Source organism: Oncorhynchus keta, unplaced genomic scaffold (assembly GCF_023373465.1).
Source record: "Oncorhynchus keta strain PuntledgeMale-10-30-2019 unplaced genomic scaffold, Oket_V2 Un_contig_18568_pilon_pilon, whole genome shotgun sequence".
Classification (NCBI taxonomy): Eukaryota; Metazoa; Chordata; class Actinopteri; order Salmoniformes; family Salmonidae; genus Oncorhynchus; species Oncorhynchus keta.
The window spans coordinates 7,939-33,145 of record NW_026280985.1 but is presented as its reverse complement, the minus strand read 5'-3'; the positions used below and the strand labels follow the sequence as shown (position 1 = coordinate 33,145).

The window sequence follows — 25,207 nt, the reverse complement described above, 5'->3', positions numbered from 1 at the left end:
GTGTAGTGTTACCTGGTTGTATAGACCACAGGTGTAGTGTTACCTGGTTGTATAGACCACAGGTGTAGTGTTACCTGGTTGTATAGACCACAGGTGTAGTGTTACCTGGTTGTATAGACTACACAGGTGTAGTGTTACCTGGTTGTATAGACCAGAGGTGTAGTATTACCTGGTTGTATAGACCACAGGTGTAGTGTTACCTGGTTGTATAGACCACAGGTGTAGTGTTACCTGGTTGTATAGACCACAGGTGTAGTGTTACCTGGTTGTATAGACCACAGGTGTAGTGTTACCTGGTTGTATAGACCACAGGTGTAGTGTTACCTGGTTGTATAGACCACACAGGTGTAGTGTTACCTGGTTGTATAGACCACACAGGTGTAGTGTTACCTGGTTGTATAGACCACACAGGTGTAGTATTACCTGGTTGTATAGACCACACAGGTGTAGTGTTACCTGGTTGTATAGACCACAGGTGTAGTGTTACCTGGTTGTATAGTCCACACAGGTGTAGTGTTACCTGGTTGTATAGACCACACAGGTGTAGTGTTACCTGGTTGTATAGACCACAGGTGTAGTGTTACCTGGTTGTATAGTCCACACAGGTGTAGTGTTACCTGGTTGTATAGTCCACACAGGTGTAGTGTTACCTGGTTGTATAGTCCACACAGGTGTAGTATTACCTGGTTGTATAGACCACACAGGTGTAGTGTTACCTGGTTGTATAGACCACAGGTGTAGTGTTACCTGGTTGTATAGACCACACAGGTGTAGTGTTACCTGGTTGTATAGACCACACAGGTGTAGTGTTACCTGGTTGTATAGACCACACAGGTGTAGTGTTACCTGGTTGTATAGACCACACAGGTGTAGTGTTACCTGGTTGTATAGACCACACAGGTGTAGTGTTACCTGGTTGTATAGACCACACAGGTGTAGTATTACCTGGTTGTATAGACCACACAGGTGTAGTATTACCTGGTTGTATAGACCACACAGGTGTAGTGTTACCTGGTTGTATAGACCACAGGTGTAGTGTTACCTGGTTGTATAGACCACAGGTGTAGTGTTACCTGGTTGTATAGACCACAGGTGTAGTGTTACCTGGTTGTATAGACCACAGGTGTAGTGTTACCTGGTTGTATAGACCACAGGTGTAGTGTTACCTGGTTGTATAGACCACACAGGTGTAGTGTTACCTGGTTGTATAGACCACACAGGTGTAGTGTTACCTGGTTGTATAGACCACACAGGTGTAGTGTTACCTGGTTGTATAGACCACACAGGTGTAGTGTTACCTGGTTGTATAGACCACACAGGTGTAGTGTTACCTGGTTGTATAGACTACACAGGTGTAGTGTTACCTGGTTGTATAGAGCACAGGTGTAGTGTTACCTGGTTGTATAGACCACACAGGTGTAGTGTTACCTGGTTGTATAGACCACAGGTGTAGTGTTACCTGGTTGTATAGACTACACAGGTGTAGTGTTACCTGGTTGTATAGACTACACAGGTGTAGTGTTACCTGGTTGTATAGACCACAGGTGTAGTGTTACCTGGTTGTATAGACCACAGGTGTAGTGTTACCTGGTTGTATAGACCACAGGTGTAGTGTTACCTGGTTGTATAGACCACAGGTGTAGTGTTACCTGGTTGTATAGACCACAGGTGTAGTGTTACCTGGTTGTATAGACCACACAGGTGTAGTGTTACCTGGTTGTATAGACCACACAGGTGTAGTGTTACCTGGTTGTATAGACCACACAGGTGTAGTGTTACCTGGTTGTATAGACCACAGGTGTAGTGTTACCTGGTTGTATAGACTACACAGGTGTAGTGTTACCTGGTTGTATAGACTACACAGGTGTAGTGTTACCTGGTTGTATAGACCACAGGTGTAGTGTTACCTGGTTGTATAGACCACAGGTGTAGTGTTACCTGGTTGTATAGACCACACAGGTGTAGTGTTACCTGGTTGTATAGACCACACAGGTGTAGTGTTACCTGGTTGTATAGACCACACAGGTGTAGTGTTACCTGGCTGTATAGACCACAGGTGTAGTGTTACCTGGTTGTATAGACTACACAGGTGTAGTGTTACCTGGTTGTATAGACCACACAGGTGTAGTGTTACCTGGTTGTATAGACCACACAGGTGTAGTATTACCTGGTTGTATAGACCACCAGGTGTAGTGTTACCTGGTTGTATAGACCACAGGTGTAGTATTACCTGGTTGTATAGACCACACAGGTGTAGTGTTACCTGGTTGTATAGACCACACAGGTGTAGTGTTACCTGGTTGTATAGACCACAGGTGTAGTGTTACCTGGTTGTATAGTCCACACAGGTGTAGTGTTACCTGGTTGTATAGTCCACACAGGTGTAGTGTTACCTGGTTGTATAGTCCACACAGGTGTAGTATTACCTGGTTGTATAGACCACACAGGTGTGTGTTACCTGGTTGTATAGACCACAGGTGTAGTGTTACCTGGTTGTATAGACCACACAGGTGTAGTGTTACCTGGTTGTATAGACCACACAGGTGTAGTGTTACCTGGTTGTATAGACCACACAGGTGTAGTGTTACCTGGTTGTATAGACCACACAGGTGTAGTGTTACCTGGTTGTATAGACCACACAGGTGTAGTGTTACCTGGTTGTATAGACCACACAGGTGTAGTATTACCTGGTTGTATAGACCACACAGGTGTAGTATTACCTGGTTGTATAGACCACACAGGTGTAGTGTTACCTGGTTGTATAGACCACAGGTGTAGTGTTACCTGGTTGTATAGACCACAGGTGTAGTGTTACCTGGTTGTATAGACCACAGGTGTAGTGTTACCTGGTTGTATAGACCACAGGTGTAGTGTTACCTGGTTGTATAGACCACAGGTGTAGTGTTACCTGGTTGTATAGACCACACAGGTGTAGTGTTACCTGGTTGTATAGACCACACAGGTGTAGTGTTACCTGGTTGTATAGACCACACAGGTGTAGTGTTACCTGGTTGTATAGACCACACAGGTGTAGTGTTACCTGGTTGTATAGACCACACAGGTGTAGTGTTACCTGGTTGTATAGACTACACAGGTGTAGTGTTACCTGGTTGTATAGAGCACAGGTGTAGTGTTACCTGGTTGTATAGACCACACAGGTGTAGTGTTACCTGGTTGTATAGACCACAGGTGTAGTGTTACCTGGTTGTATAGACTACACAGGTGTAGTGTTACCTGGTTGTATAGACTACACAGGTGTAGTGTTACCTGGTTGTATAGACCACAGGTGTAGTGTTACCTGGTTGTATAGACCACAGGTGTAGTGTTACCTGGTTGTATAGACCAGGTGTAGTGTTACCTGGTTGTATAGACCACAGGTGTAGTGTTACCTGGTTGTATAGACCACAGGTGTAGTGTTACCTGGTTGTATAGACCACACAGGTGTAGTGTTACCTGGTTGTATAGACCACACAGGTGTAGTGTTACCTGGTTGTATAGACCACACAGGTGTAGTGTTACCTGGTTGTATAGACCACAGGTGTAGTGTTACCTGGTTGTATAGACTACACAGGTGTAGTGTTACCTGGTTGTATAGACTACACAGGTGTAGTGTTACCTGGTTGTATAGACCACAGGTGTAGTGTTACCTGGTTGTATAGACCACAGGTGTAGTGTTACCTGGTTGTATAGACCACAGGTGTAGTGTTACCTGGTTGTATAGACTACACAGGTGTAGTGTTACCTGGTTGTATAGACCACAGGTGTAGTGTTACCTGGTTGTATAGACCACAGGTGTAGTGTTACCTGGTTGTATAGACCACAGGTGTAGTGTTACCTGGTTGTATAGACCACACAGGTGTAGTGTTACCTGGTTGTATAGACCACACAGGTGCAGGGCAGTGTTCCCTGAGGCATTCTGAGAGCTCATATCGGCTCCGTAAAACAGCAGATGTTCCAGGTGCTGCACGTTCCCATGACGACATGCCTGGAGAGAAACAACATGCACGTTACCATGACGACACGCCTGGAGAGAAACAACCTGTCACATAGATGATCTAATCTTCCCCATGTTTTTGTAGACAACAGGGTGGGAATGCCTCTTGATGAAATAGATTCTTCAGGAGTTTCCTTTCCCCAGAGTCAGATGAACTTGCGGATACCATTTGTATGTCTCTGCGTGAGGTTTGTAAATGTGTCCCTTTTTGGGTGACCCCAAATTCACATAGAAATAGAAGTTATAGATATGTGACTCATTGAAAGCAAATCTACGAAGCGGTAGATCTATTCTATGTGCACTTCTTCTATGCTTCCCATTCTTAAGTTTCATTTTTGCGTCTTGTACTTTCGGGTTGTACACCAGCTTCAAACAAGTGAAAGTACAATATTTTTGGTTATTGAAGATTAATTTGGTTATTAATTTAGTACAATGATTCTCTACACCAGTGGTCTCCAACCGTTCTCCAAGGCATTCCTAGTCGATCACCAAACATTTCTGTAAAAATCCCAACTGTAAAGCCTTTCATTCATTGGTTTTATTTGTTTGGCACTGTTAGCTGTGGGTGCACTTGATTCTACATCCCTAGCGATGTTGGCTGTGGGTGCACTTGATTCAGCAGCCCTAGTGCCGTTAGCTGTGGGTGCACTTGATTCTACATCCCTAGTGATGTTGGCTGTGGGTGCACTTGATTCTACATCCCTAGTGCTGTTGGCCGTGGGTGCACTTGATTCTACATCCCTAGTGATGTTGGCTGTGGGTGCACTTGATTCTACATCCCTAGTGATGTTGGCTGTGGGTGCACTTGATTCTACATCCCTAGTGCTGTTGGCTGTGGGTGCACTTGCTTCTACATCCCTAGTGCTGTTGGCTGTGGGTGCACTTGATTCTACATCCCTAGTGCTGTTGGCTGTGGGTGCACTTGCTTCTATATCCCTAGTGCTGTTGGCTGTGGGTGCACTTGATTCTACATCCCTAGGGATGTTAGCTGTGGGTGCACTTGATTCTACATCCCTAGTGATGTTAGCTGTGGGTGCACTTGATTCTACATCCCTAGTGATGTTAGCTGTGGGTGCACTTGATTCTACATCCCTAGTGATGTTGGCTGTGGGTGCACTTGATTCTACATCCCTAGTGATGTTGGCTGTGGGTGCACTTGATTCTACATCCCTAGTGATGTTAGCTGTGGGTGCACTTGATTCTACATCCCTAGTGATGTTGGCTGTGGGTGCACTTGATTCTACATCCCTAGTGATGTTAGCTGTGGGTGCACTTGATTCTACATCCCTAGTGATGTTGGCTGTGGGTGCACTTGATTCTACATCCCTAGTGCTGTTAGCTGTGGGTGCACTTGATTCTACATCCCTAGTGCTGTTAGCTGTGGGTGCACTTGATTCTACATCCCTAGTGCTGTTGGCTGTGGGTGCACTTGCTTCTACATCCCTAGTGCTGTTGGCTGTGGGTGCACTTGATTCTACATCCCTAGTGATGTTGGCTGTGGGTGCACTTGATTCTACATCCCTAGTGCTGTTGGCTGTGGGTGCACTTGATTCTACATCCCTAGTGATGTTGGCTGTGGGTGCACTTGATTCTACATCCCTAGTGATGTTAGCTGTGGGTGCACTTGATTCTACATCCCTAGTGATGTTAGCTGTGGGTGCACTTGATTCTACATCCCTAGTGATGTTAGCTGTGGGTGCACTTGATTCTACATCCCTAGTGATGTTAGCTGTGGGTGCACTTGATTCTACATCCCTAGTGCCGTTAGCTGTGGGTGCATTTGATTCAGCAGCCCTAGTGCCGTTAGCTGTGGGTGCACTTGATTCAGCAGCCCTAGTGATGATGGCTGTGGGTGCACTTGATTCAGCAGCCCTAGTGCCGTTAGCTGTGGGTGCACTTGATTCAGCAGCCCTAGTGCCGTTAGCTGTGGGTGCACTTGATTCAGCATCCCTAGTGATGATGGCTGTGGGTGCACTTGATTCAGCAGCCCTAGTGCCGTTAGCTGTGGGTGCACTTGATTCAGCCTCCCTAGTGATGATGGCTGTGGGTGCACTTGATTCAGCAGCCCTAGTGCCGTTAGCTGTGGGTGCACTTGATTCAGCAGCCCTAGTGCCGTTAGCTGTGGGTGCACTTGATTCAGCATCCCTAGTGATGTTGGCTGTGGGTGCACTTGATTCAGCAGTCCTAGTGCCGTTAGCTGTGGGTGCACTTGATTCAGCATCCCTAGTGCCGTTAGCTGTGGGTGCACTGATTCAGCAGCCCTAGTGATGTTAGCTGTGGGTGCACTTGATTCAGCAGCCCTAGTGCCGTTAGCTGTGGGTGCACTTGATTCAGCATCCCTAGTGATGATGGCTGTGGGTGCACTTGATTCTACATCCCTAGTGCTGTTGGCTGTGGGTGCACTTGCTTCTACATCCCTAGTGCTGTTGGCTGTGGGTGCACTTGATTCTACATCCCTAGTGCTGTTGGCTGTGGGTGCACTTGCTTCTATATCCCTAGTGCTGTTGGCTGTGGGTGCACTTGCTTCTATATCCCTAGTGCTGTTGGCTGTGGGTGCACTTGATTCTACATCCCTAGGGATGTTACCTGTGGGTGCACTTGATTCTACATCCCTAGTGATGTTGGCTGTGGGTGCACTTGATTCTACATCCCTAGTGATGTTAGCTGTGGGTGCACTTGATTCTACATCCCTAGTGATGTTGGCTGTGGGTGCACTTGATTCTACATCCCTAGTGATGTTGGCTGTGGGTGCACTTGATTCTACATCCCTAGTGATGTTAGCTGTGGGTGCACTTGATTCTACATCCCTAGTGATGTTGGCTGTGGGTGCACTTGATTCTACATCCCTAGTGATGTTAGCTGTGGGTGCACTTGATTCTACATCCCTAGTGATGTTGGCTGTGGGTGCACTTGATTCTACATCCCTAGTGCTGTTAGCTGTGGGTGCACTTGATTCTACATCCCTAGTGCTGTTAGCTGTGGGTGCACTTGATTCTACATCCCTAGTGCTGTTGGCTGTGGGTGCACTTGCTTCTACATCCCTAGTGCTGTTGGCTGTGGGTGCACTTGATTCTACATCCCTAGTGATGTTGGCTGTGGGTGCACTTGATTCTACATCCCTAGTGCTGTTGGCTGTGGGTGCACTTGATTCTACATCCCTAGTGATGTTGGCTGTGGGTGCACTTGCTTCTACATCCCTAGTGATGTTAGCTGTGGGTGCACTTGATTCTACATCCCTAGTGATGTTAGCTGTGGGTGCACTTGATTCTACATCCCTAGTGATGTTAGCTGTGGGTGCACTTGATTCTACATCCCTAGTGATGTTAGCTGTGGGTGCACTTGATTCTACATCCCTAGTGCCGTTAGCTGTGGGTGCATTTGATTCAGCAGCCCTAGTGCCGTTAGCTGTGGGTGCACTTGATTCAGCAGCCCTAGTGATGATGGCTGTGGGTGCACTTGATTCAGCAGCCCTAGTGCCGTTAGCTGTGGGTGCACTTGATTCAGCAGCCCTAGTGCCGTTAGCTGTGGGTGCACTTGATTCAGCATCCCTAGTGATGATGGCTGTGGGTGCACTTGATTCAGCAGCCCTAGTGCCGTTAGCTGTGGGTGCACTTGATTCAGCCTCCCTAGTGATGATGGCTGTGGGTGCACTTGATTCAGCAGCCCTAGTGCCGTTAGCTGTGGGTGCACTTGATTCAGCAGCCCTAGTGCCGTTAGCTGTGGGTGCACTTGATTCAGCATCCCTAGTGATGTTGGCTGTGGGTGCACTTGATTCAGCAGTCCTAGTGCCGTTAGCTGTGGGTGCACTTGATTCAGCATCCCTAGTGCCGTTAGCTGTGGGTGCACTTGATTCAGCAGCCCTAGTGATGTTAGCTGTGGGTGCACTTGATTCAGCAGCCCTAGTGCCGTTAGCTGTGGGTGCACTTGATTCAGCATCCCTAGTGATGATGGCTGTGGGTGCACTTGATTCTACATCCCTAGTGCTGTTGGCTGTGGGTGCACTTGCTTCTACATCCCTAGTGCTGTTGGCTGTGGGTGCACTTGATTCTACATCCCTAGTGCTGTTGGCTGTGGGTGCACTTGCTTCTATATCCCTAGTGCTGTTGGCTGTGGGTGTACTTGATTCTACATCCCTAGGGATGTTAGCTGTGGGTGCACTTGATTCTACATCCCTAGTGATGTTGGCTGTGGGTGCACTTGATTCTACATCCCTAGTGATGTTAGCTGTGGGTGCACTTGATTCTACATCCCTAGTGATGTTGGCTGTGGGTGCACTTGATTCTACATCCCTAGTGATGTTGGCTGTGGGTGCACTTGATTCTACATCCCTAGTGATGTTAGCTGTGGGTGCACTTGATTCTACATCCCTAGTGATGTTGGCTGTGGGTGCACTTGATTCTACATCCCTAGTGATGTTAGCTGGGGGTGCACTTGATTCTACATCCCTAGTGATGTTGGCTGTGGGTGCACTTGATTCTACATCCCTAGTGCTGTTAGCTGTGGGTGCACTTGATTCTACATCCCTAGTGCTGTTAGCTGTGGGTGCACTTGATTCTACATCCCTAGTGCTGTTGGCTGTGGGTGCACTTGATTCTACATCCCTAGTGATGTTGGCTGTGGGTGCACTTGCTTCTACATCCCTAGTGATGTTAGCTGTGGGTGCACTTGATTCTACATCCCTAGTGATGTTAGCTGTGGGTGCACTTGATTCTACATCCCTAGTGATGTTAGCTGTGGGTGCACTTGATTCTACATCCCTAGTGATGTTAGCTGTGGGTGCACTTGATTCTACATCCCTAGTGCCGTTAGCTGTGGGTGCATTTGATTCAGCAGCCCTAGTGCCGTTAGCTGTGGGTGCACTTGATTCAGCAGCCCTAGTGATGATGGCTGTGGGTGCACTTGATTCAGCAGCCCTAGTGCCGTTAGCTGTGGGTGCACTTGATTCAGCAGCCCTAGTGCCGTTAGCTGTGGGTGCACTTGATTCAGCATCCCTAGTGATGATGGCTGTGGGTGCACTTGATTCAGCAGCCCTAGTGCCGTTAGCTGTGGGTGCACTTGATTCAGCCTCCCTAGTGATGATGGCTGTGGGTGCACTTGATTCAGCAGCCCTAGTGCCGTTAGCTGTGGGTGCACTTGATTCAGCAGCCCTAGTGCCGTTAGCTGTGGGTGCACTTGATTCAGCATCCCTAGTGATGTTGGCTGTGGGTGCACTTGATTCAGCAGTCCTAGTGCCGTTAGCTGTGGGTGCACTTGATTCAGCATCCCTAGTGCCGTTAGCTGTGGGTGCACTTGATTCAGCAGCCCTAGTGATGTTAGCTGTGGGTGCACTTGATTCAGCAGCCCTAGTGCCGTTAGCTGTGGGTGCACTTGATTCAGCATCCCTAGTGATGATGGCTGTGGGTGCACTTGATTCAGCAGCCCTAGTGCCGTTAGCTGTGGGTGCACTTGATTCAGCATCCCTAGTGATGATGGCTGTGGGTGCACTTGATTCAGCAGCCCTAGTGCCGTTAGCTGTGGGTGCACTTGATTCAGCATCCCTAGTGATGATGGCTGTGGGTGCACTTGATTCAGCAGCCCGAGTGCCGGTAAGGCAAAGTGTTTCCATTTTTAACCATTTAATGAGTCAGAAGATAGAAATCAATTGGCCAATCAGATAGCTCAGAACACCTTGTCTGCACAGTTTCCTCAAGCCATTGACTGTAAAAAGAAGCCTTGAACTCACAGCAAAGTTGATACTGTGAGATATAAAAACTAAAACCATGACTAGAAAGACTCAACGAATACAGCACCGAGCTAATGTTTTATTTTATTTTACTAGGCAAGTCAGTTAAGAACAAATTCTTATTTTCAATGATGGCCTAGGAACAGTGGGTTAACTGCCTGTTCAAGGGCAGAACGACAGATTTTGTACCTTGTCAGCTCGGGATTTGAACTTGCAACCTTCGGTTACTAGTCCAATGCTCTAACCACTAGGCTACCCTGCCGCTCTCCTCTTCACCCGGGAGCCAGCTGCACCAATGTGTCACCATCCGAATGACGACCGATGTCAGCCTGCAGGTGCCCGACCCGCCACAAGGAGTCGCTAGAGCACGATGATCCAAGTAAAGCCCTCCCTGCCAAACCCTCCCCTAACCCGGACGACGCTGGGCCAATTGTGCGCCGCCCTATGGGACTCCTGGTCCCGGCCAGTTGAGACACTGCCTGGGATCAAACCCCAGGCTGTAGTGACGCCGCAACACTGCAATGCAGTGCCTTAGGCCTTAGACCTTAGACCTTAGGCCTTAGACCTCAGGCCTTAGACCTCAGACCTCAGACCTTAGACCTTAGACCTTAGACCTGACCTTAGACCTTGGACCTCAGGCCTTAGACCTCAGGCCTTAGACCTCAGGCCTTAGACCTCAGGCCTTAGACCGCTGGCCCTGGCTTTTGTCTGTTATAAAGAAAGGAATATTAAACTTTCTCTGGTCATACGAGTAACAACATTGATTGGGAGACTGTGTCCCCTTTTCTCAGTGGAGGGAAGGATGGCAGAGGGACGCTGAGTCGGGTGAGAGGCAGCCTCACCGCTCATTACCAGTGTGATCATGTACCTATATATTTTTTTTTTACATTTCTAAATGGTCTGAGTAGAACAACATTGGCAGGTCAATTCAAGTATAGCCAATATGCAGGGATAATGTACTGGACCTAGAGCCTACAGAGCATAGCCAATATGCAGGGATAATGTACTGGGTCTATAGCCTACTGAGCATAGCCAATATGCAGGGATAATGTACTGGGTCTATAGCCTACTGAGTATAGCCAATATGCAGGGATAATGTACTGGGCCTATAGTCTACTGAGCATAGCCAATATGCAGGGATAATGTACTGGGCCTACAGCCTACTGAGCATTGCTGATATAAAGGGATAATGTACTGGGCCTATAGCCTGCTGAGTATAGCCAATATGCAGGGATAATGTACTGGGTCTATAGTATACTGAGCATAGCCAATATGCAGGGATAATGTACTGGGTCTATAGCCTACTGAGCATAGCCAATATGCAGGGATAATGTACTGGGCCTACAGCCTACTGAGCATAGCCGATATGCAGGGATAATGTACTGGGCCTATAGCCTACTGAGCATAGCCAATATGCAGGGATAATGTACAGGGCCTATAGCCTACTGAGCATAGCCAATATGCAGGGATAATGTACTGGGCCTATAGCCTACTGAGCATCGCCAATATGCAGGGATAATGTACTTGGACTATAGCCTACTGAGCATAGCCAATATGCAGGGATAATGTACTGGGCCTATAGCCTACTGAGCATACCCAATATGCAGGGATAATGTACTGGGCCTACAGCCTACTGAGCATTGCTGATATAAAGGGATAATGTACTGGGCCTATAGCCTACTGAGCATAGCCGATATGCAGGGATAATGTACTGGGCCTATAGCCTACTGAGCATAGCAAATATGCAGGGATAATGTACTGGGCCTATAGCCTACTGAGCATAGTCAATATGCAGGGATAATGTACTGGGCCTATAGCCTACTGAGCATAGCCAATATGCAGGGATAATGTACAGGGCCTATAGCCTACTGAGCATCGCCAATATGCAGGGATAATGTACTTGGACTATAGCCTACTGAGCATAGCCAATATGCAGGGATAATGTACTGGGCCTATAGCCTACTGAGCATACCCAATATGCAGGGATAATGTACTGGGCCTACAGCCTACTGAGCATTGCTGATATAAAGGGATAATGTACTGGGCCTATAGCCTACTGAGCATAGCCGATATGCAGGGATAATGTACTGGGCCTATAGCCTACTGAGCATAGCAAATATGCAGGGATAATGTACTGGGCCTATAGCCTACTGAGCATAGTCAATATGCAGGGATAATGTACTGGGCCTATAGCCTACTGAGCATAGCCAATATGCAGGGATAATGTACTGGGCCTATAGCCTACTGAGCATAGCCAATATGCAGGGATAATGTACTGGGCCTATAGCCTACTGAGCATAGTCAATATGCAGGGATAATGTACTGGGCCTATAGCCTACTGAGCATAGCCAATATGCAGGGATTTTTATTTATTTGATTTATTTCACCTTTATTTAACCAGGTAGGCTAGTTGAGAACAAGTTCTCATTTGCAACTGCGACCTGGCCAAGATAAAGCATAGCAGTGTGAACAGACAACACAGAGTTACACATGGAGTAAACAATTAGCAAGTCAATAACACAGTAGAAAAAAATGGGCAGTCTATATACAATGTGTGCAAAAGGCATGAGGAGGTAGGCGAATAATACAATTTTGCAGATTAACACTGGAGTGATAAATGATCAGATGGGCATGTACAGGTAGAGATATTGGTGTGCAAAAGAGCAGAAAAGTAAATAAATAAAAACAGTATAAAAACAGTATGGGAATGAGGTAGGTGAAAAAGGGTGAGCTATTTACCTATAGACTATGTACAGCTGCAGCGATCGGTTAGCTGCTCGGATAGCTGATGTTTGAAGTTGGAGAGGGAGATAAAAGTCTCCAACTTCAGCGATTTTTGCAATTGCTCCAGTCACAGGCAGCAGAGTACTGAACGAAAGGCGGCCAAATGAGGTGTTGGCTTTAGGGATGATCAGTGAGATACACCTGCTGGAGCGCGTGCTACGGATGGGTGTTGCCATCGTGACCAGTGAACTGAGATAAGGCGGAGCTTTACCTAGCATGGACTTGTAGATGACCTGGAGCCAGTGGGTCTGGCGACGAATATGTAGTGAGGGCCAGCCGACTAGAGCATACAAGTCGCAGTGGTGGGTGGTATAAGGTGCTTTAGTGACAAAACGGATGGCACTGTGATAGACTGCATCCAGTTTGCTGAGTAGAGTGTTGGAAGCCATTTTGTAGATGACATCGCCGAAGTCGAGGATCGGTAGGATAGTCAGTTTTACTAGGGTAAGCTTGGCAGCGTGAGTGAAGGAGGCTTTGTTGCGGAATAGAAAGCCGACTCTGGATTTGATTTTTGATTGGAGATGTTTGATGTGAGTCTGGAAGGAGAGTTTGCAGTCTAGCCAGACACCTAGGTACTTATAGATGTCCACATATTCAAGGTTGGAACCATCCAGGGTGGTGATGCTAGTCGGGCATGCGGGTGCAGGCAGCGATCGGTTGAAAAGCATGCATTTGGTTTTACTCGCGTTTAAGAGCAGTTGGAGGCCACGGAAGGAGTGCTGTATGGCATTGAAGCTCGTTTGAGGTTTGATAGCACAGTGTCCAATGACGGGCCGAAAGTATATAGAATGGTGTCGTCTGCGTAGAGGTGGATCAGGGAATCGCCCGCAGCAAGAGCAACATCATTGATATATACAGAGAAAAGAGTCGGCCCGAGAATTGAACCCTGTGGCACCCCCATAGAGACTGCCAGAGGACCGGACAGCATGCCCTCTGATTTGACACACTGAACTCTGTCTGCAAAGTAATTGGTGAACCAGGCAAGGCAGTCATCCGAAAAACCGAGGCTGTTGAGTCTGCCGATAAGAATTTGGTGATTGACAGAGTCGAAAGCCTTGGCGAGGTCGATGAAGACGGCTGCACAGTACTGTCTTTTATCGATGGCGGTTATGATATCATTTAGTACCTTGAGTGTGGCTGAGGTGCAACCGTGACCGGCTCGGAAACCAGATTGCACAGCGGAGAAGGTACGGTGGGATTCGAGATGGTCAGTGACCTGTTTGTTGACTTGGCTTTCGAAGACCTTAGATAGGCAGGGCAGGATGGATATAGGTCTATAGCAGTTTGGGTCCAGGGTGTCTCCCCCTTTGAAGAGGGGGGATGACTGCGGCAGCTTTCAATCCTTGGGGATCTCAGACGATATGAAAGAGAGGTTGAACAGGCCGGTAATAGGGGTTGCGACAATGGCGGCAGATAGTTTCAGAAATAGCGGGTCCAGATTGTCAAGCCCAGCTGATTTGTACGGGTCCAGGTTTTGCAGCTCTTTCAGAACATCTGCTATCTGGATTTGGGTAAAGGAGAACCTGGAGAGGCTTGGGTGAGGAACTACGGGGGGCGGAGCTGTTGGCCGAGGTTGGAGTAGCCAGGCGGAAGGCATGGCCAGCCGTAGAGAAGTGCTTATTGAAGTTTTCGATAATCATGGATTTATCGGTGGAGACCGTGTTTCCTAGCCTCAGTGCAGTGGGCAGCTGGGAGGAGGTGCTCTTGTTCTCCATGGACTTCACAGTGTCCCATAACTTTTTGGAGTTGAAGCTACAGGATGCAAACTTCTGCCTGAAGAAGCTGGCCTTAGCTTTCCTGACTGACTGCGTGTATTGGTTCCTGACTTCCCTGAACAGTTGCATATCACGGGGGCTATTCGATGCTATTGCAGTCCGCCACAGGATGTTTTTGTGCTGGTCGAGGGCAGTCAGGTCTGGAGTGAACCAAGGGCTGTATCTGTTCTTGGTTCTGCATTTTTTGAACGGAGCATGCTTATCTAAAATGGTGAGGAAGTTACTTTTAAAGAATGACCAGGCATCCTCAACTGACGGGATGAGGTCAATGTCCTTCCAGGATACACGGGCCAGGTCGATTAGAAAGGCCTGCTCACAGAAGTGTTTTAGGGAGCGTTTGACAGTGATGAGGGGTGGTCGTTTGACTGCGGCTCCGTGGCGGATACAGGCGATGAGGCAGTGATCGCTGAGATCCTGGTTGAAGACAGCGGAGGTATATTTGGAGGGCCAGTTGGTCAGGATGACGTCTATGAGGGTGCCCTTGTTTACAGAGTTAGGTTGTACCTGGTGGGTTCCTTGATGATTTGAGTGAGATTGAGGGCATCTAGCTTAGATTGTAGGACTGCCGGGGTGTTAAGCATATCCCAGTTTAGGTCACCTAACAGAACAACCTCTGAAGCTAGATGGGGGCGATCAATTCACAAATGGTGTCCAGGGCACAGCTGGGAGCTGACGGGGGTCGGTAGCAGGCGGCAACAGTGAGAGACTTGTTTCTGGAGAGAGTAATTTTCAAAATTAGTAGTTCAAACTGTTTGGGTATGGACCTGGAAAGTATGACATTACTTTGCAGGCTATCTCTGCAGTAGACTGCGACTCCGCCCCCTTTGGCAGTTCTATCTTGACGGAAGATGTTATAGTTGGGTATGGAAATCTCTGAATTTTTGGTGGCCTTCCTGAGCCAGGATTCAGACACGGCAAGGACATCAGGGTTAGCAGAGTGTGCTAAAGCAGTGAGTAAAACAAACTTAGGGAGGAGGCTTCTGATGTTGACATGCATAAAACCAAGACTTTTTCGATCACAGAAGTCAACAAATGAGGGTACCTGGGGACATGCAGGGCCTGGGTTTACCTCCACATCACCCACGGAACAGAGAAGGAGTAGTATGAGGGTGCGGCTAAAGGCTATCAAAACTGGTCGCCTAGAGCGTTGGGGGCAGAGGATAAGAGGAGCAGGTTTCTGGGCATGGTAGAATATATTCAGGGCATAATGCGCAGACAGGGGTATGGTGGGGTGCGGGTACAGCGGAGGTAAGCCCAGGCACTGGGTGATGATGAGAGAGGTTGTATCTCTGGACATGCTGGTTGTAATGGGTGAGGTCACCGCATGTGTGGGGGGTGGGACAAAGGAGGTAACAGGGGTATGCAGAGCGGATCTAGGGGCTCCATTGTGAACTAAAACAATGATAACTAACCTGAACAACAGTATACAAGGCATATTGACATTTGGGAGAGACATACAGCGAGGCATACAGTAATCACAGGTGTTGAATTGGGAAAGCTAGCTAAAAACAGTAGGCGAGGCTAATCAGCTAGCACAACAAACAGCAGGTAAAATGGCGTTGACTAGGCAACTGGGCCGACAGATAAACAAACAAGCAGAATGGGGTACCGTGATTAATGGACAGTCCAGCGTGCGTCAGCTATGTAGCCAAGAGATCAGTGTCCAGGGGGCAGCGGTGGATGGGCAGGGAAGCTGGGCTGGCGAGTGTTATCCAGTTTTTTTTTTTAAACTAACAATGACTAAATAGCTTGTAGCTAGTTAGCTGGTTAGCGTCTGGAGGTAATTGAGTGTGTCATAAAAATAAAATAAAAATTAAAAGTGATAGCGATTCCGTATCACAGTGGGTGAGGCAGGTTTCCGGAAGGTATAAACAAAATAAAAATCAAAGAGAGATAGAAAGTAAATGGGTTCAGAGTGTTTGGGATGCGGTGAGTCAGATGGTTAGCAGGCCTGTGCTAACAAGCTAACAGTTCGTAGGCCCGGGCTAGACAAGCTAGCCGTTAGCAGGCCGAATTAGCAAGCAGGGAGATAGCGAGGGCTAGAGAGCTAACCTTTGGGGGACGTCGCGATGGGGTGAGTCTGTTTATTCCTCTTCTTGCGGTGACATCGACAGACCGGTCGTGGGCCCGGGTAATTGTAGCCCAGGAGTATGCTACAGGAGCTCTAGTACGCTGGGTGAGCTGGAGACACAATGTATTGGGTCTATAGGCTACTGAGCATAGCCAATATGCAGGGATAATGTACTGGGCCAATAGCCTACTGAGTATAGCCAATATGCAGGGATAATGTACTGGGCCTATAGCCTACTGAGCATAGCCAATATGCAGGGATAATGTACTGGGCCTATAGCCTACTGAGCATAGCCAATATGCAGGGATAATGTACTGGGTCTATAGCCTACTGAGTATAGCCAATTTGCAGGGATAATGTACTGGGCCTATAGCCTACTGAGCATAGCCAATATGCAGGGATAATGTACTGGGTCTATAGCCTACTGAGTATAGCCAATATGCAGGGATAATGTGCTGGGCCTATAGCCTACTGAGCATAGCCAATATGCAGGGATAATGTACTGGGTCTATAGCCTACTGAGTATAGCCAATATGCAGGGATAATGTACTGGGCCTATAGCCTACTGAGCATAGCCAATATGCAGGGATAACGTACTGGGTCTATAGCCTACTGAGTATAGCCAATATGCAGGGATAACGTACTGGGTCTATAGCCTACTGAGTATAGCCAATATGCAGGGATAATGTACAGGGCCTATAGCCTACTGAGCATAGCCAATATGCAGGGATAGTGTACTGGGTCTATAGCCTACTGAGTATAGCCAATATGCAGGGATAATGTACTGGGCCTATAGCCTACTGAGCATAGCCAATATGCAGGGATAACGTACTGGGTCTATAGCCTACTGAGTATAGCCAATATGCAGGGATAACGTACTGGGTCTATAGCCTACTGAGTATAGCCAATATGCAGGGATAATGTACTGGGCCTATAGCCTACTGAGCATAGCCAATATGCAGGGATAACGTACTGGGTCTATAGCATACTGAGTATAGCCAATATGCAGGAATAATGTACTGGGTCTATAGCCTACTGAGTATAGCCAATATGCAGGGATAATGTACTGGGTCTATAGCCTACTGAGTATAGCCAATATGCAGGGATAATGTACTGGGCCTATAGCCTACTGAGCATAGCCAATATGCAGGGATAATGTACTGGGTCTATAGCCTACTGAGCATAGCCAATATGCAGGAATAATGTACTGGGCCTATAGCCTACTGAGCATAGCCAATATGCAGGGATAACGTACTGGGTCTATAGCCTACTGAGTATAGCCAATATGCAGGGATAATGTACTGGGCCTATAGCCTACTGAGCATAGCCAATATGCAGGGATAACATACGGGGTCTATAGCCTACTGAGTACAGCCAATATGCAGGGATAATGTACTGGATCTATAGCCTACTGAGTATAGCCAATATGCAGGGATAATGTACTGGGCCTATAGCCTACTGAGGATAGCCAATATGCAGGGATAATGTACTGGGTCTATTGCCTACTGAGTATAGCCAATATGCAGGGATAATGTACTTGGCCTATAGCCTACTGAGCATAGCCAATATGCAGGGATAATGTACTGGGTCTATAGCCTACTGAGTATAGCCAATATGGAGGGATAATGTACTGGGCCTATAGCCTACTGAGCATAGCCAATATGCAGGGATAACGTACTGGGTCTATAGCCTACTGAGTATAGCCAATATGCAGGGATAACGTACTGGGTCTATAGCCTACTGAGTATAGCCAATATGCAGGGATAATGTACTGGGCCTATAACCTACTGATCATAGCCAATATGCAGGGATAATGTACTGGGTCTATAGCCTACTGAGCATAGCCAATATGCAGGGATAATGTACTGGGTCTATAGCCTACTGAGCATAGCCAATATGCAGGGATAACGTACTGGGTCTATAGCCTACTGAGTATAGCCAATATGCAGGGATAATGTACTGGGTCTATAGCCTACTGAGCATAGCCAATATGCAGGGATAATGTACTGGGCCTATAGCCTACTGAGCATAGCCAATATGCAGGGATAATGTACTGGGCCTATAGCCTACTGAGCATAGCCAATATGCAGGGATAATGTACTGGGTCTATAGCCTACTGAGTATAGCCAATATGCAGGGATAATGTACTGGGCCTATAGCCTACTGAGCATAGCCAATATGCAGGGATAATGTACTGGGTCTATAGCCTACTGAGCATAGCCAATATGCAGGGATAATGTACTGGGCCTATAGCCTACTGAGCATAGCCAATATGCAGGGATAATGTACTGGGTCTATAGCCTACTGAGTATAGCCAATATGCAGGGATAATGTACTGGGCCTATAGCCTACTGAGCATAGCCAATATGCAGGGATAATGTACTGGGCCTATAGCCTACTGAGCATAGCCAATATGCAGGGATAATGTACTGGGCCTATAGCCTACTGCACAGACCTCATTGCTCCAGAACTGTTTTTAATTGGTTAATGTTGCATAGGAACTTTACTCACAAAAGGTCAGTGGACGTAGATCTGACGTAGATCCATGGTCGACCAAAGAAGTCTATATGCCAATTTTAATTCATTTATTTATTTTGTCACTGTTTCTCCCCAATTTCTGGTAATTACAATCTTGTCTCATCGCTGCAACTCCACAACTGGCTTGGGAGAGGAGAAGGTCGAGTCACCAAGGGCTAGGGTTAGGCTAACCCTAACCCTAACCCTTAGGCTAACCCTAACCCTTAGGCTAACCCTAACCCTTAGGCTAACCCTAACCCTAACCCTTAGGCTAACCCTAACCCTTAAGCTAACCCTAACCCTAACCCTTAGGCTAACCCTAACATGGATAACAGATGTTAATGGACACATACACCACATGGATAGCAGATGTTAATGGACACATGGTTAACAGATTTGTTAAAGTGGCCAGTGATGTCAAGTCTGTATGTACAGCCCGACAGGATGCTCTCATATGTGCATCTGTAAAAGTTTGAGTATTTTAGGTGACAAGCCAAATATCTTCAGCCTTCTGAGGTTGAAAAGGCACTGTGGATAGGGGGGTGCTCCTTCTGCTGTTTCCTGAAGTCCACGATCATCTCCTTTGTTTTGTTGACGTTGACTGAGAGGTTGTTTTCCTGACACCACACTCAGAGTGCCCTCACCTCCTCCCTGTAGGCTGTGTCGTTGCTGTTGGTAATCAAGCCTCACTACTGTTGTGTCGTCTGCAAACTTGATGATCGAGTAGGAGGTGTGCATGGCCACGCAGTCATGGGTGAACAGGGAGTACAGGAGAGAGCTGAGAACACACCCTTGTGGGGCCCCAGAGTTGAGATGTTGTTTCCTACCTTCACCACCTGGGGGCGGCCCGTCAGGAAGTCCAGGACCGAATTGCACACAGCGTCGAACCAGAGACCCAGGGCCTCACGCTTAATGACGAGCTTGGAGGATACTATGGTGTTGAATGCTGAGCTATAGTCAATGAACAGCATTCTTACATAGGTATTCCTCTTGTCCAGGTGGGATAGGGCAGTGTGCAGTGTGATGGTGATTGCATCGTCTGTGGACCTGTTGGGGCGGTAAGCAATTTGAAGTGGGTCTAGGGTGACGGGTAAGGTGGAGGTGATATGATCCTTGACTAGTCTCTCAAAGCACTTCATGATGACAGAGGTGAGTGCTATGGGGCCATAGTAATTTAGTTCAGTTACCTTTGCATTCTTGGGTACAGGAACAATGGTGGCCATCTTGAAGCATGTGGGGACAGCAGACTGGGATAGGGAGCGATTAAATATGTCCGTAAGCGCACCAGCCAGCTGGTCTGCGCGTGCTCTGAGGACGCGGCTGGGGATGCCGTCTAGGTCAGCAGATTTGGAAGGTTAACACATTTAAATGTCTTAATAATCACGTTGGCCACGGAGGAGGAGAGCCCATAGTCCTTGGTAGCGGGCCACGTCGGTGGCACTGTATTATCCTCAAAGCGGGCAAAGAAGGTGTTTAGTTTGTCTGGAAGCAAGACGTCGTTGTCCGTGACGGGGCTGGTTTTCTTTTTGTAATCTGTGATTGACTGTAGACCCTGCCACATACGTCTCGTGCCTGGACCGTTGCATTGCGACTCCACTTTGTCTCTATACTGAAATGTCACTTGTTTGATAGCCTTGTAGAGGGAATAACTACACTGTTTGTATTCTGCCATATTCCCAGTCACCTTCCCATTGTTAAACTTTGAGGTTCGCGCTTTCAGTTTTGCGCGAATGTCGCCATCTATCCACGGTTTCTGGTTAGGGTTTTAATAGTCATGGTAGGTACATCTTCTCGTATACACTTCCTTATAAACTACCTCACCGAATCAGCGTATACGTCAATATTATTATTATATTATATTATTATTATTATTATTATTATTCTCTGAGGCTACCCGGAACATGTCCCAGTCCGTGTGATAAAAACAATCTTGAAGCGTGGTTTCCGATTGGTCAGACCAGTGTGGAATAGTCCTTAGCACGGGTACATCCTGTTTGAGTTTCTGCCTATAGGAAGGGAGGAGCAAAATGGAGTCGTGGTCAGATTTGCCGAACGGAGGGGGGCTTTTATGCATCTGGGAAGTTAGAGTAGCAGTGATCTGTGTATTTCCAGCTTGAGTGCTACAGTCAATATGCTGGTAGAATTTAAGTAGCCTTAAAATCCCCAGCTACAATAAATGCAGCTCAGGATATATGGTTGCCAGTTTGCATAAAGTCCAGTGAAGTTCCTTGAGGGCCATCGTGGTATCGGCTTGAGGGGGGATATACAGTGGGGAGAACAAGTATTTGATACACTGCAGATTTTGCAGCTTTTCCTACTTACAAAGCACGTAGAGGTCTGAAATGGTTATCATAGGTTCACTTCAACTGTGAGAAACGGAATCTAAAACAAACATCCAGAAAATCACATTGTATGATTTTTAAGTAATTAATTTGCATTTCATTGCATGACATAAGTATTCGATACATCCGAAAAGCAGAACTTAATATTTGCTACAGAAACCAGCTGGTCTGCGTATGCTCCGAGGACGCTGCTGGGGATGCCGTCCGAGGAGAATTCCCTTGGGAGATAATACGCTCAGCATTTGAATGTGAGGAATTCTAGGTCAGGTGAACAAAAGGAGTTCCTGTATGTTGTTACAATTACACCATGAGTTGTTAATCATGAAACATACACCCCTGTTCTTCCTGGAAAGACTCCAACAGCATATACCCAGAGAGCCATGTGTCTGTGAAACAGAGTATGTTACAATCCCTGATGTCTCTCTGGACAAACAACCTTTGCCCTAATTTCGTCTACCTTGTTATCTAGAGACTGGACATTAGCGAGTAATATACTCGGAAGCGGTGGGTGGTGTGCGCGCCTCAGAAGACCGCTTCGTCTACCTCTTCTCTGGCAGCGTTGTTTTGGGTTGGCCTTCGGAATCAGTTCAAATGCCCTGGATGGTTCGGACAAAGGATCCGCTTCGGGAAAGTCGTATTTCTGGTCGTATTCCTGGTCATAGTTCTAGTAATTTGACGTCGCTCTGATATCCAATACATTAAAAAAAAAAAATACTGCAAAGTTTCCTAAGGACTAGAAGTGAGGCAGCCCTCTCTGTCGGCGCCATCTTGCCTAATTTCTGTTTCTGTGACAAAAAAGCAACGTACTGTATAGTGTAGAGCAGTGGTCAACAAACTTTTCTGATTCAAGAACACTTGTCTCGGCTTGCAGTCATAATGGCAGAGACATGACTTAAAACATGTAAGATGTTGTTCCTCCTATGACCAGAGAAAGGACAATATTCCTAATTCATGTTGTTCCTCCTATGACCAGAGAAAGGACAATATTCATAATTCATGTTGTTATGACCAGAGAAAGGAAAATATTCCTAATTCATGTTGTTACTCCTATGACCAGAGAAAGGACAATATTCATAATTCATGTTGTTATGACCAGAGAAAGGACAATATTCATAATTCATGTTGTTACTCCTATGACCAGAGAAAGGACAATATTCATAATTCATGTTGTTATGACCAGAGAAAGGACAATATTCATAATTCATGTTGTTATGACCAGAGAAAGGAAAATATTCCTAATTCAACAAAATAATAGAAAAAGTCAATAGAAAATGTTTACTTAGTTTTCAGAAAAACAAACTAATTACAAACTGGTCAAGTGGATCTGAAAACAAACCAAATTAATTTCAAATTAAAATCTGAATTTCTAGAACAAAAAAGACCTCTAAAAACACACAACTATAATAACCTTGGTGTGTCTGTGTGTGTTTTACCTGGTGGATCTCCTGCCAGCCATTCTCGTCGGTGCTGCCTATGACAGCGTGTTCATGCAGCAGCAGTTCACAGCAGTACGGGTCTCCCCCCACCATGGCACAGTGGTACAACGGAGTTAACCCACGACTGTCCCTATAGTCTGGAGACGCACCCAGGTCCAACACAGTCTGCAACACACACACATTATGCTTTAAACAGAAACACACAGGGGTGTGTGTGCATGTGTGTGTGTGTGTGTGTGTGCGTACTCACTGTGAGTGCTGTGTGGTTCCTAGAGAGAACAGCTCTGTGCAGCGCTGTGATTCCGTCTCTAGTCCTGAAGTCCAGGTGAGCTCCTCCACTCCTCAGAACTTTAATCAGCTCTGAACTGCCCTCTAGCTGAACCGCCAGGGTCAGGGGGCATTCTATAAACACACACATTCAGATAGAAAAATACTGAGGCTTAGTCGTGAGGGATAGATATCACTCACTTTCAGACACTGAGGGTGTGTGTGTGTGTGTGTGTGTGTGTGTGTGTGTGTGTGTGTGTGTGTGTGTGTGTGTGTGTGTGTGTGTGTGTGTGTGTGTGTGTGTGTGTGTGTGTGTGTGTCCTCACCTCCTGTGTCTGCATCATGAAAATTAGGATCAAGGCCTTTCTCCAAGAACCTGGAGACTTTGTCAACGCTGAGCTGATAAACAGACTCCATGAACTTCTTAAGGTTGGCCTGAGAGACAGAGAAAGGGACAGCGAGAGTAGGGCACGTTAGTGTGTGTGTCTGTCTGTGTGTGTCTGTGTGTCTGTGTCTGTGTCTGTGTCTGTGTCTGTGTGTGTGTGTGTGTGTGTGTGTGTGTGTGTGTTGTGTGTCCACATGTGTGTGTGTGTGTGTGTGTGTGTGTGTGTGTGTGTGTGTGTGTCTGTGTCTGTGTGTGTGTCTGTGTGTGTGCCCTGTGTGTGTGTCTGTGTTGTGTCTGTGTGTGTGTCTGTTTGTCTGTGTTGTGTGTCTGTGTGTGGCTGTGTGTGTGTGGCTGTGTGTGTGTGTCTGTGTGTGTGTCTGTGTGTGTCTGTGTGTGTGTCTGTGTGTGTGTCTGTGTGTGCCTGTGTATGTCTGTGTGTGTGTCTGTGTGTGTGTCTGTGTGTGTCTGTGTGTGTCTGTGTGTGTCTGTGTGTGTCTGTGTGTCTGTGTGTCTGTGTGTGTCTGTGTCTGTGTCTGTGTGTGTCTGTGTGTCTGTGTGTCTGTGTGTGTCTGTGTCTGTGTGTGTCTGTGTGTGTCTGTGTGTGTCTGTGTCTGTGTGTGTGTCTGTGTGTGTGGCTGTCTGTCTGTCTGTCTGTGTGTGCGTGTGAGTGTGTGTGTGTGGGTGTGTGTGTGTGTGTCTGTGTCTGTGTCTGTGTGTCTGTGTGTGTCTGTGTCTGTGTCTGTGTGTGTGTGTCTGTGTGTGTGTGTGAATGTGTGTGTGTCTGTGTGTGTGTGTGTGTGTGTGTGTGTGTGTGTGTGTGTGTGTGTGTGTGTGTGTCTGTGTGTGCGTCTGTGTGTGTGTCTGTGTGTGTCTGTGTGTGTGTCTGTGTGTGTCTGTGTGTGTCTGTGTGTGTCTGTGTGTCTGTGTCTGTGTGTGTCTGTGTGTGTGTGTGTCTGTGTGTGTGTGTGTGTGTGTCTGTGTGTGTGTCTGTGTGTGTGTCTGTGTGTGTGTCTGTGTCTGTGTGTCTGTGTCTGTGTGTGTGTGTGTGTGTGTGTGTGTGTGTGTGTGTGTGTGTGTGTGTGTGTGTGTCTGTGTGTGTGTGTGTGTGTCTGTGTGTGTGTCTGTGTGTGTGTGGTGCCTGTGTCTGTGTCTGTGTGTGTGTCTGTGTGTGCCTGTGTCTGTGTCTCTGTGTGTGTGTGTGTCTGTGTGTGTGTGTGTGTCTGTGTGTGTGTGTGTGTGTGTGTGTGTGTGTGTGTGTGTGTGTGGGTGTGTGTGTGTGTGTAGATGTGTGTGTGTGTAGTGTGTGTGATGGGGTGTGTGTGGTGTGTGTGTGTGTGCCTGTGTCTGTGTGTGTGTGCCTGTGTCTGTGTCTGTGTGTGTGGTCTTACCTTGGTATGGAGCTTTGCTAGCTGCTTGTCGTCCACATAGCTCTGAGTGTAAACACGCCTCTTATAGCGAAACTACAATCACACACACACACACACACACACACACACACACACACACACACACACACACACACACACACACACACACACACACACACACACACACACACACACACACACACACACACACACACACACACACACACACACACACAGCCCTATGAGTTAAAAAGATTTTACAGTTTCAGCATTTAGGTTGAATGTATGGTATAGGTAGTGGTGTAGGTAGTGGTGTCTAGGTTGTAGGGTGTAGGTATGGTATAGGGCGTAGTGTGTAGAGGGTAGCTCCAGATAGGGGATAGGGGTGATGGGGTAGAGGGTACCTCTAGATAGGAATTGGGGTGATGGGGTAGAGGGTAGCTCTAGATAGGGAATAGGAGTGATGGGGTAGAGGGTACATCTATATAGGGAATAGAGGTGATGGGGTAGAGGGTACCTCTAGATAGGGAATAGGGGTGATGGGGGG

At 47.2% G+C, this 25,207-nt stretch overlaps 1 protein-coding gene across 1 annotated transcript; it reads right to left on the bottom strand.

Moving 5' to 3' along the window:
- Positions 1 to 3,868: 3,868 nt before the first annotated feature.
- On the bottom strand, positions 3,869 to 25,207 carry LOC127920181 (SH3 and multiple ankyrin repeat domains protein 3-like; the record flags this gene model as incomplete). The annotated part of the gene is made up of 6 exons (XM_052503953.1): positions 25,178 to 25,207; positions 24,682 to 24,753; positions 23,235 to 23,343; positions 22,892 to 23,043; positions 22,639 to 22,806; positions 3,869 to 3,985 (listed from the first exon to the last, which is right to left on the bottom strand). Coding segments are annotated over exons 3-6 (528 nt in total), but the record flags the coding sequence as incomplete, so codon positions are not given.